The 12,751-nt window shown below is 42.9% G+C and overlaps 1 protein-coding gene across 1 annotated transcript; it reads left to right on the top strand.

The window, feature by feature from the left end:
• The first annotated feature begins 2,704 nt into the window (after positions 1 to 2,704).
• On the top strand, positions 2,705 to 11,879 carry parp10 (poly(ADP-ribose) polymerase family member 10). Its single transcript, XM_083646151.1, has 11 exons — positions 2,705 to 2,791; positions 4,739 to 4,914; positions 6,526 to 6,768; positions 6,908 to 7,138; positions 7,249 to 8,264; positions 8,822 to 9,034; positions 9,475 to 9,574; positions 9,691 to 10,659; positions 10,763 to 10,896; positions 10,989 to 11,163; positions 11,280 to 11,879. The coding sequence occupies exons 2-11, from the start codon at positions 4,740 to 4,742 to the stop codon at positions 11,576 to 11,578; spliced, it is 3,555 nt and encodes a 1,184-aa protein (XP_083502277.1). The 5' UTR covers positions 2,705 to 2,791; position 4,739; the 3' UTR covers positions 11,579 to 11,879.
• The last annotated feature ends 872 nt before the right edge of the window (positions 11,880 to 12,751 follow it).

Raw genomic sequence — 12,751 nt, 5'->3', positions numbered from 1 at the left:
GTAACAGGTCGCTCATATTGGCTTGCGTGGGAGCGATGGGTGATAAGAGAGCACTGGCAGCCTTGTGTTATTCTGTGTGTTTGGCTCTGCTGCAGGCTCCCACAATACTCCAAAATAAAAGCCTGATCGTTTTCACTGAAATCTCTGCAAACACCAAGCACATTTATTAACAATAAATTACCTTAATGCAAATGCTTCCTGACTTTATACACATTTTGAGTTACATGGCACACTATTACAATGATCTATTCTGCACAGCGAAAGGCATGGGAAACTTTCTACTTCCCACGTGTTGGAATATTGCTCAAAGTTAATTGTACAGTAAGTGATAATAAAGTATTATAGCGGAGAAAGGCACATTCAATTCAATATAAAATGTCTGATTTGAGAAATATAACTCATTCCTATATGGTCAGGGTACTAAGGTATAAAGGGCAATTTATATACAGCGATTCATGATGGTCACCGACCATGATCATATTCTGTTCTATTATCACTAGTTCTGATACCCGTTGGAGTATTGCAATCACTGTCGGTCTGTCTGTCTCTGTGTGTGTGTGTGTGGGTGGGTGTCATCTGCTGGCTGCAGTGAGTAATGCTATCACTAATTGGTGTGTGTGTGTGTGTGTGTGTGTGCGCGCACGCACGTGTGTGTGTGTGTGTGTGTCACCTGCTGGCTGCTGTGGGTAATGCTATCACTAATGGGTGTACCTGGTGTGTGTCACCTGCTGGCTGCTGTGGGTCGTGCTATGACTAATTGATCGTTTTTGGCCATTTAATCGGCCATAATGACCTAATTCAAAAATCTGTCACCACTCACCGTCTGCTCGGGACCTCTGCCGGTACACGTGCCAAATATGAATGCTGTCAGGCCGACGGTGTCCAAGGAAAATGCAACAGAGAGGATACAATGCAACAGAGAGGATACATACACACACACACACACACATACATACATACATTTCAATCACGAGAGACTTGTAGGAAGGCTTAATAAACTTTATTGAACAAATAACCAGTTTAAGTGTGGTGTATGGCTCCATGATATGATGACGCTCCTCTTGAGATGAGAGGGGGGGGGGGGGCGTCAGTGACGTATAGGATAGATAATCCCCCCATAGGGATTTCTACAGGAGCCATGACATTGGTGGTGATCAGGGGAGGGGGTGGGGCGAGACAACTGCTCCAGTGATGATGAATGAGTTTTTAGACAAAAGGTTGCCCCCAAAATATGTTTTAAATTTCCTACATTGACATCGATGATAATAGAATATCACCGACCATCATAAATCGCTGTACTAAACTGCCCTTAATCCATTTTTCCATTGAATTGATCCATCCATTGATTCCAATGAAAAATAATGGAAAACAGCTGGTGTACTGTAGAATCGGATGTAAACGGATATAAACAGTTTCCAGTAAACTGGCTGCACAGGATGCTCATTTGCGTTTTTATTTCCAAAAATGAACACATCAAGTGAGTTATTAGTATTATATCCAAATGAGCACAAGTACAGTTGTTTTCCAGAGAAAATGGCCCTGGGTGCTCCAGCATCTGCAACATCTTTCCATTTTCATTCATTATGAAGCAGCTCATGCAGACTTTCCAGCTTGACTTCACATCACAGCACAGCTGTTTTCTTGTTGCACAGCGAGAGATTGCATGTTTATTATTAAATCACACCATTCTGTCCCAGACCACAAATGACATATCATATCATATCATATCATATATCATATCATATCATATCATATCATATCACAGTGGCTCTCAAACTTTTTCACGTCAAGGAGCCACAAATTAGACCATGGACCCCCATTTGAGAAGATTTTGTCCCAGAGTCCCCCATCTGATAAGATTTTTGCTTTTGTGACGAGCCTCCCACTCTCCTGGCCCTGTCTTGCAGGAGCTTGGTGTTGGGGTCGTTAGGCTAATTAGGTGCACCTGGGCCCAGTGCACTCATTGGGCTTAAGAAGACATTCGGACCAGTTTCTCTCCCTCCTCACAGTTCTGTTAATTTGTTTAATGTCGTTTGTGTCGTCTAGTTATTTCTGTTTTAGTTAATAGATGTTTTAACTTTTACTTTAGTGTATGACTCCCCTCATTTGTTACTTCCTTGAGCTGGGTTGTAACATATGAGGGGAGTCTTACACCAAAGTAAAAGTGAAAACAATAATTTACTGATGAGTGCCCAATGAGTGCATCCCAATGAGTCTAACGATCCCAACACCAGGCTCCTGCAAGAAAGGCCCAGGAGAGTGCGAGGGTCATCACAGTTTTATGTTTTATTACAGAAAGTGTTTGAAACCCATGACCAAAGTAGTCATACTGTACATGCTGTCATTGTGTTACTTATGGTTGGAATTCTGGTGATCCTCTGAAACCCCCTCAAGGACCCCTGGGGATCCCTGGACCCCACTTTGATAACCACTGTGGACATGTCATATCATATATCATATAATATCATATAAATGATGTTCTGTTATCACAAATTCTTCTTCTTCTTCTTCTTCTTCATAATAATAATAATAATAATAATAATAATAATAATAATAATAACAATAACAATAACAAACTATTGATGGTAGGCTATAATCATCATCATCATCATCACCATCGTTCATCGTTACAAACACTATGTAGATTCTACATGTCTGTCGCCACCAGCTGGCGAGCAAGCGACATAACAAGGAAGTCAGAGTAAAAACAGGTCAGCTCATGGTTCAGCTCGTTCAGCTCCCTCGACAGTCAGGATGATTTCATGAGCAGATGTGTCGTTTAGTGGCGCAGGTAAGTGAATGCAAATGCGTTAGAAAAGTGTATGGCCTTCGTGTAAATATATTCGACCATTTTATCGTCAAATGGCGGGTGTTGCCGCCAGCTAACGTAAGCTCCCAGAGAAAGCATATAAACATTCTAGCTAGTGTTTGGTTTCACTTTCTAACTAGCAGCGTTAACGTTAGCTCGAACTACTACGCAGGCATACAAAGTGAGAAGTATCACTATGCTGTATCAGAATCAGAATCAGAATCAGTAATGACTCAAACCATTTGTTGTAGGCTACTCTCAGGCTCTTTCTATGTTCGTCTCAGGACTTCACGGTAACCCTCTTATGGACCATGCGATTTTCGTTAGACAATCTGTGTTGGTCATTAAACTCACCTTATTTCTGCACTTTGAAGTCACAGGTAGGGTGCCTAGTTGCGGGGAAAAGTGAACGGTGGTGGTCTGTCTAAAATGCATTGCAGAATGTATGTAGAAGACAAAATGATGCCAGTACGCATGCGTCTGGACTCTGTTTCCAGGCAACTCGGTGATTCTCGTCAAACTTTGTCTTTAACTGACTTCAAAGTGCAGAAATAAGGTGAGTTTAATGCCCAACACAGATTGTTTAACGAAAATCGCATGGTCCATGACCATGAGAGGGCCCGTGAAGTCCTGAGACGAACATAGAAAGAGCCTGAGGGTAAGTTGTAGGCCTAACCTTTATGTTTTAGTTCTGAAGTATTTCCTGTAGCCTAACACACACCCTGCTACCAAAGCTAGCGTTCGTAATTAGTCAGGTCTGTCTTCCTGGACCTGTCAGGTAGGTGACATACAGGTAGTATCTGTACAGGCCAGAGTCTAGTCTGTTATGTATGCATGCTTTAAATTGTGTAGTATCAAAATATCCAACTCAAGCCAGTGGCACTGGCAGACGGTGACACTTCATGGCAGCCTGTGGCATCTCAGTGGGAGACTGTGGCATTTTTGTTTTGAACTAGATACTTTCATATAATAATAATAATACAAGAATAAAATAAAGTACTAGGCCAGTTTCTGATCAAATGCTTATGGAGAGCCTACAAAATTTGTACTCCAGATGTGAGTTCAAATGTGGCTTACTTTCAGGGTTAAAGCAGCTACGAGCAAGATTTTCGATTGTTATTAAACAGCCTAAATTTAATATCAATGCATCACATCTTACCTCTAATAGTAGACGAGACCAACGCAGAGTAGTCTCGCTTGAACCCCGAGTGAATCGGCCAGTGTTCTGTCTGTGGCCAGGGAAGATCAGGAAGTGAAATGAAACGGTTTGCAGCAGCCACTTCGGCCATAACCACAAAATAACTTCCAAAAAACCTGTTAGAATATAACGAGAGATGTTCGCGAGAGTATGCATGGCGTTCTTCTTGTTTATGGTATGTTGCTAGGCAGCGCGAACGGTTGAAGGCAGGCAGCTGCGTTTCACTTCCGGGTTTCACTTCCGGGTTTATCCGGTCCGGCGGTAAGAGAGAGAGCCCCCTGGTGACGCGAGTTTAGACAGACACAGACTTAATAATCGTCAAGAGAGCAATCTCCGATTCACACGGCTTTGGTCTCAGCTACTATTATAGGTAAGATGTGATGCATCAATATTGTAATTATACTGTTTAATAACAATCGAAAATCATGCTCGTAGCTGCTTTAATACTAGGTCAAAACATAATTAAAGTAAAATTACAAATTTTTAAAGAAAGTAACAGTACACAAAGGAACTATATTACAGTGACTACATTATCTGTAATGCATTACTTCCACCCTTAGCCATCAATCACAGGCCTTGACATGCAGAATATGGGTTTGTTACGCTGGTGAAGCTTTAGTTTTCACTTTTTTTGTTTTCACTTTTTTGTTTCTAATTTCTGAGTCCACTTTGGACTCCTTTGAATCATTCTGGCTGGCTAAGTTTGACTCCTGTGTTTCTGTACATGTCAGGATGCCTGTTGAAAGCCAAGAGGAGAGGTCTTTGGAGGTGCTGGGCTTGCCTGAAGGAGTGGAAGAGGAGCTGCTGTGTCTGTACTTTGAGAATAAGCGGCGCTCTGGAGGAGGTCCCCTCGTCTCCGTGGAAAAGCGGGGGGACCGTGCTTTACTGGTGTTTGAAGAAGCACAAGGCAAGAGGCGGTTCATTCATTGTATTGTCACAAGATGATGATGAAGGGCAATACATATTTCTTTAGTAGAACGTTTTTAAGTGCACACCCGTACGATTGTGATCTGTCAACCTTTGACATTTGCACTTGGGAATCTGTAGGCTACTATCTGCACTTGACTGAGCAGCAGATAGCAGACCATAGCAATGGTTGTTACACTATCCCCATCAAGAGTGTGACGTTTCCATATTCCCATTGCCCCAAGGCCCACAGCATATACACAAACCATCCCACTTCTGTTACCTCTTTTACCTTGGTGTGGTGATATAGCTGGAAAAGACGGATAGTAAAATAATTTATTTTGCTTGCTCCAGAGAGCCCAGATGTTGCAGCATTTTGCATCGAACATTTGGAGATTGAGCTTTCTCTGGAAAGTAACAATCAATTGGCAAATTCTGATTATCGTTTTAGAGGATTATCCTAGATAATCCATATGCTACTGCAATTTAGGTCGCTTTCACATATAAGCTGTTTGGTCCGCTTTATACGCGCCAGAGTTCGTTTCTTCGGATAGTCCGCTTCATTTGCAGTGGTGTGAAAGCGCAAACGAACTCTGCTGCGGAACAAACAAGTGAACTCTGGTCCGCTTGAAAACGTAGGTCTCAGTTTCCAAGTGAATTCTAGCGCGGTTTGTTTGTGGTGTGAAAGCATAGGAAGAAGTGCCAGTGCATCATGAGTATACACGGTGGCGTGTACTGTACACGTGTGCGCGCCGCGTGATGTACGTCGTCATAACAACAACAACAACACATCGTTGTCTCAACAGGGCTCGCCTTTTCCTTCGGTACTGCCTCAATCGTCTCATCTGCAGAATGAAATGTTCAACAGCTCGCTGCCTCATCTGCTGCTCATATTGGGCACATTCTTGTAAAATATTTATTTGATAGTAACACCAAAGTAAAACCTGAAATCCCAATATTGCAGCTGGTGTTGCTCCGTGGTTTGTGTTTTGCGGATTCACTTGTGTTGTTCACTTCAGTCAGCCCTCAGCACAGCCTCAGCCACGCAAGAAGCCGGCGGAAGAGGAGAGATTTCCCTTCTCTATTCTGGCCAATAGACGAGTTACCATTTCGACCACGTGACATTGTCCAGAAAGTTTTGTGCGCTTGACAAATTGCTGTATGAAAGCGAACCGGACCAAATGAAAAATGCAACAATGTTGCAACTTCACCCTCCCGAGTCCACCAGCTTATATTATGTGAAAGCGACCTTAAATTTAGTTGGCCAAGGAGGAACAGCATCTTATAGTTTCATAGTCCACTTGGTTCTGGCAAATACCCTAAATTTTCTCTCTAAAATGACCCAGAGGCCTTAACTTCCAGACTATTTACCCACCATGGTGTTTACCTCCCTCACATTAAAAACACTTAAATACATAATCATGCTAAGGAAAAAGCCACTGAACTTAATACTCGCTATCTCCAGAAGCCCCTTGACCCAATGTACAGTACATACCCAACATGAATGTGCTTAAAGCAAAAAGGTCATCCATGGAATGAGCCCTGTAATTTGACGTCAGGGCAATTTGATAATGAAACGTAACCATTCTCTCTAATCTGATGTCTTTGACAGCTGTGGCAGCAGTGCTGTCTAAAGGCCACCATGTTCTGCATAATGTTGAATTGACGGTGAGGAAGCCCGCCTCCAAGGACCAACGCAGACTGCTGCTGCGTGGGATCAACCCCAACACTGACATCGAGCTGGTAGAGCTCTATGTGGAGAACAAAATGGGGTTGGATCAAGAGGACTACACCCTGCATCCTTCAGCAGGGGGAGATCTCATCCTCATCCACCTCCACCAACCCTTCTCTAAAGGTCCATCAAATGCACAAATTACTGATTATTCCAAAAATTCTTCCCAGATGTTGCAATAATTTGTTATTTATTTGTTGACATTGTTAAGGAAAAATGAAAGGACTCATCAATGCAATATGTTATTTGTTTCCTCCAACAGATTTCCAAACACTTAGTGCAAAGATCTCCAGTAAGACACTAGAAGGATCCAACATCACTCTTGAACAAGTTGAGCAGACAGACTCCATCTTAGTGGAGAACCTGCGCCCTGGCATCACGGGGGACATGCTTGCATTGTACTTCGAGAGCAAGCGAGGTGGGAATCAGAAGGTGAAGGAGGTCATCATGATATCCGAGAGTGCAGCAAGAGTGTCCTTTGTCGAGTTTGAATGTAAGTGTTACATTAACATTCTCTCTTTCAGGCCTATCTGTTTTGCTGTTTCGTTATAGTTTATTTTACAAAATGTGTTTTGGTCTTTGATCTTTGTTTTTTTTCAATAGCTGTGGACACTGTTGTGGGTCTTCAACACAGACTGGAGGATGCTGACCTAACTGTTAAGCCATACTTTGACTTTCTTCAACCTCGAGAAAGCGTCACATCACAGAACTCTGCAACAGGACACCCAGATAACAACACTGATAACAACCCACCAGATTTGAGTCATAGTCAGATACAGACCAGTTCTCCCACAGCGGTTGCTGCCAGTAGCCAATCCTCCCATCAGACGGCCTTGAAACCTGTAGCTGCCCGCGTAGAGGTAGCAGACGAAGTCATGGACCTCACAGAGGAGATGGAGATACTCTCAAGCCACATTGCTATCGCTGACCCAGTAAAATGTGCCTTGCTCCAGCTCAGCGCTCTTCCACGAGACATTCAGCAGGCTCACCCAAACTTTGACATCCAAGTCAAGGACGACGGCGTGCACATTACAGGACCTGACAAACTGGGAGTGGAGCAACTGAAGAACACCATCTTGGAGTTTCTTGGCAATATTGCGCAGACCCATTTGACCTTTGACCCGGAGAAGGTTCAGTTCCTGGCCAACCAAGATGTAAAAGAAAGGCTACTGCAAACCATGAAGCAACTTGGGATGCCCACTCTGTACACTGTATCAGACTGTGTTGTTGTGTTGACGTCACTGTCTCCGAACTCAGCCAGCCAGGCATGTAGCTATTTGAAATCCCAACTGTCTGACTTCAGCATAGCAGTGAAACAAGAATACGAGTGCATGCTCTATATCAAGGAGTGGTCCGAGTTTGTGCAGGCTCTGGGTTTCTGCTCGGTAAGGCAGTCGCAAGCAGGAGGGAAGATTGACGTTTTGACTCTGAAAGGGATGGAGAGTGAAAAGCAGACCAAAATCTTGGACTTCCTTGGTACAACTATTGAAAGGGAAACGGTCATCTCTATGGAGCCGGGCATGCTGAAGTACATCCAGATCCATTGCCATCAGTTGCTGGCAGACATGGATCAAGTATCCATTTTTCCATTAGAGGGGATGGAGGTTTGCGGACTAAAGGTACGTGGTGCATCACTGAGGCCATTTGCACCCGGCACAAACATGCGTTTTCTGTGATCCGATTGCACTCGGATAGTGCTTGACCACTTGAAAGTACAGGTGTAAACGCCCCCAAGACACATTGAAGACGGATTGCGATCTGATCGGCCAAACCGCCTCCGGAGGTGGTCAGGGACGCGTTGTGACCACATTAAACACAAGTGTAAATGCAATGTGTCCTGTCAATCGGCATTGAGAGGACACCCGTTTTGATCAGATTGCAATCTGATTACCCAAAACGCATGTTAATGCCAGGTGGTGTAATTGAAATCAGACCAATGTGGTCAAGCACTATCCGATTGCAATCTCATCACAGAAAATGCATGTTAGTGCCAGGTGTAAATGGCCTCAATGTCACAAGTAGAAACGCATACATTTCTACAATCACTTGAAGCTTGTAGTTCCTTCATTCCTGCTCCCATTTTTTCATTGTTTTATTTATTCATTCATTCAACTCATTGGGTTGTTTCATCTGTACATTTAATCTTTATTCATATTCATATTCATGTTATTGACAGATCCACGGCAATGCTCCTGCTTGCCAAATGGCTGATGAGGTGTTGCAAGGTGTGGTCTCCTCTATCGTTACCAGAACCACTACAATAAATGCGCCAGGAGTGGCCCGCTGGCTGCTCGGAGATGAGTGCAAAGGCATCCTGAAGGAAATGGAGACAAAGTTCCAGGTTTATATCAGCCTAGACAAGGTGCACTGGAAACCTCTACAGAACGAGGTAATGTAACAATGAGACAGAGTGTGTTGTTTTTCTAATCGTTTGCATGCGTTTGTGTTTTGAATGCAACATTATGCAATGTTTTGCCTGGAGCTGTGTATCTTGAAATGGCATCTAGCTTGGGGCGCTCAGGTAACTGGCATCCATAAAGCCGTCACAGGCATTGAAGAAGCAGACTGAGAACGCAGGGAAACTGCAAAAAATAAATAAAATACAATGCTGATTTTCACGGTTTTCTTGTTTGCTGCACATTTAGCTTCCCTGTTCTTTCTTTTCGTAGTGCTTTCCTCCATTGTTTGTGTTACTATGACTTTCAGTAAAGAAAACATAGCATTAAATCAGGAATAGGCCCATTAAACCACAGGTACACCAACATCACTCCTTCCCTTCATTGTTTATAGACTAGTTTAGAATGTGATTTAGTGTTGTTTTGTTTCCAGGACATATTTGATGCTGCATGGAAAATGATGTCCCACCAAAACTTCCAGCACGTGTCTTTGGATGGTTCTGCACAGGACCTAATTCAAACTGCAGACAAAGGTACTAAATTATTTGTCTCTTTGTTTACGTCTTATTCCTGTGCATTGCATTTCTAACAATGTCTTGACCTCTTCATAGGCATTTTAGCAGCTAACAATGTCTTGACCTCTTCATAGGCCTTTTAGCGGAGGCAAAGAGAATTGTCTCATTCATCGATGAGGACATGGAAGTGGCTCACTCTAGTTCAGACAAACCCTTGGCCGTAGAGGAAGAGGAATTGGATCTGTACACAGCAGAGGAACCTACCAGCCTGACAGACCAGGACGCTGATGTAGTTGTCGATGCTCCCCAGGCCCTCAGGCCTGTTAAAAGTGGTTTTGGCCTGCTGAGTAATGTGGAAGAAGAGGCCCAAATGTCGCTAGCCATCCAGTACTCTATGGAGTCAACTAGGACTTTTGCTGATGAGGAGGAAGAGCTGCGGAAAGTCCTAGAGCTGTCCAAGAAGATGGCCCAACACAAAGGTCCTTCTGACGAGAGCTCCAAACTGGTCCAAATGGACAAGGGTATCCATACGTCCCTACAGGATGCCATCAAGGCAGCCAACACAATCCAGATATTTGTGTTCGCAGGTTATACCTGTGACCTTATCCGAGTGGACATTGCTCTTGGGAAGAAGGTTACCCTGAGACAGGTTGAGGAGAAACTGGAGCACAGGTGCCTGAAAAGGATTTCAGAGTTCCACAAGAGATGCATGGAGATGATCAAAAGGAAGCATGCAGTGGAGATTCAGATTCAGGGCACCATAGTCACCATTTCCGGGTTCAACGACTACGTGGCCGAAGCACTGCGCGATATGAATCGGCTGCTGGAGAAGATGGCCACAACTCCTTCCGACAGTGAAATCCTGAGGACCATCCAGTGGATGCAGCATGATCCGACCTCCTCAGCCGGAACACCGTATCCCCCTGATGTGATAGTGTTCATGGAGAATGCCTGGAAGATGAAACGGAAGAAGATTGACATCCTGCTAAACAATCAGCCTCACATCATCAACTTTGAGAAGATGCAAGAGCACAACATAGCTTCCGGGAAATCTGTGCAAATATCCAGGAAAATGCTCAGTTCACAGGATTTGACCATTGATGGTAATGTTTATTATGCACTCTATATTTATTCAGCAACAGAATGAGTCTGAGTCTGTCTGTCTTTCTGTGTATATACTTAAAAAGTAAATGTTTTTTTTAACAGAAGAGGAATACTCTCTATTGTCAAACCTGCCCCAAGCATCCAAGGTGAATGAGGATTCCGATGAATTCCAGGATGTGGTGAAGAATTTCTATGAGAGCATACAAGAATACCACAGCAAAATCAGAATCATACAGGTGACAAATAAACTATATAAATTACTTTGTCAACAAATGATTTGATCTGTTTAATAGGTAAGTCGTAACATGGATGTTTTTTCCCCCACCAGGTGGAGAAGCTCATGAACCAACTGCTTTACAATCAGTACAAGCTGAAGAAGGCCAGCATAATGCAGAGTGCCACGTACCCAGAAGTGGAGCGGACTCTCTACCATGGCACAAGCGAGACGAGTGTCAAAGAGATATGCATTCACGGATTCAACAGAAGCTTCTGTGGAAAGAACGGTATGACTATTGAATACTGCTGCTCTCTCGTTTGAGTTGCACTGTATTTGTCTCTTCTGATGAGCTCCTAATCATCTGCAACTACTCAATAATTGTTTTAACGTTTCTTCCCACAGCCACCGTTTATGGCCAGGGGGTGTATTTTGCCGTGAACTCTGCGCTGTCTGTCCAGGAGCAGTACTCTCCTCCAAATGTCGATGGACACAAGTATGTTTTTGTGTCGCAAGTTTTGACGGGAGACTACACCACAGGCAACCACTCGATGAAGACGGCCCCTCTGAAGGAGAGCGCTGACATGCCCCTCAGATACGACAGTGTGACAGACAGCATTACCAAGCCCTCGCTCTTTGTCATCTTCAATGACACACAGGCTTTTCCACAATACCTTATTACATGCCAGAGAATCCACCGCTGAGGAAATTGATTAGTATTACAAAATGATTTTTTTTTCTCCAAATTATTATTTTGAATTACAATAAGAAGATTTGAAGAAAGGACAGCTTTTGTTGTAATTGTTTGGCATTGATGCATCCATTGCAACTGATATGAGACGGGCTAATGTCTAATACTGTACAGTTTGCATTTTATTTTAAAATTTTTATCTTATTTTGAGCTACCTATGTTGTATTGCAAATAATAGCCCTAGCATATCAATCACATCTTCTGTGCACTGCATACTGTGTATGATCTGTGTTTCTTGTTATAATAAAGCAAATCAGTCATACGTTACTTAAGCCAATCAAGTGTAAAAACTTGATAATTCTTGTTTGTCTTCATTCAGTTCCCCTGCCCCTTTACTTAGTGCAGTGTACACACAGCAATTTGAATAAGAAGTGCATGCTCAATTTGCATTGCAACTTGGCATGGGCAAAGAGGAGCGAATGGCAATGTTGGTTTAGGAGGCTTATGCCCATGGTTGATTGATGAAGCACTCTGAACAGAAAATGTCTCTGCTTTGTTCTATATGTGACTGCTGGCAGGGAATGTGCTTACGAGATATGTTTATTTCATTGTTTCAACCTTACTTTTTACATCTATGAAAACCATTTGTGTTTACAAAATGATACATTTGTAGTGTTGGGGAAGATCACTGTTTTCTTTATCTGTAAGAAAATAAGACACCAGGAATTTCTTGGGGAAGGTTTTTTAGTCTAAAGTGACCGTCCATCAGAAGAGCAAGTATCGAGGCTATCATTGGCTGGCTCTAAGCAAGGTTTGATTTAGGGACTTCCCACCTATTTTGTATAGTGTGAATGATTGCTGACTTGGTATTAGTCCAGTTAACCTGAAATAGCAGTATGGGGCCCTGCTCTCGCTGCCGTTTTCATTTATGTTGGTTGATTTTGAAGTGAAGCCATTTTTCCATCAAATTCTGTACTGATGGTATTTATGTGACAACTAAACATATCATTTACAAGCTTAATGGATAGTGAACATTATGGTGAATAGAACAGTTCTTGTGCATTCGTTATTTTACTATAGAAAATGAAATACCAAAATTAAACATTGATTTTGCTGTGGACTCCCTCTAATTCACAAGGACCCATGATGGTTCCTGAACCCCAGTTTGGAAATCATCAATTGATTG

Source organism: Poromitra crassiceps (genome assembly GCF_964638095.1).
Source record: "Poromitra crassiceps genome assembly, chromosome: 11".
NCBI classification, from domain to species: domain Eukaryota; kingdom Metazoa; phylum Chordata; class Actinopteri; order Beryciformes; family Melamphaidae; genus Poromitra; species Poromitra crassiceps.
Note: the sequence above shows the minus strand (reverse complement) of the source record. Positions and strands in the feature narration are given on the sequence as shown.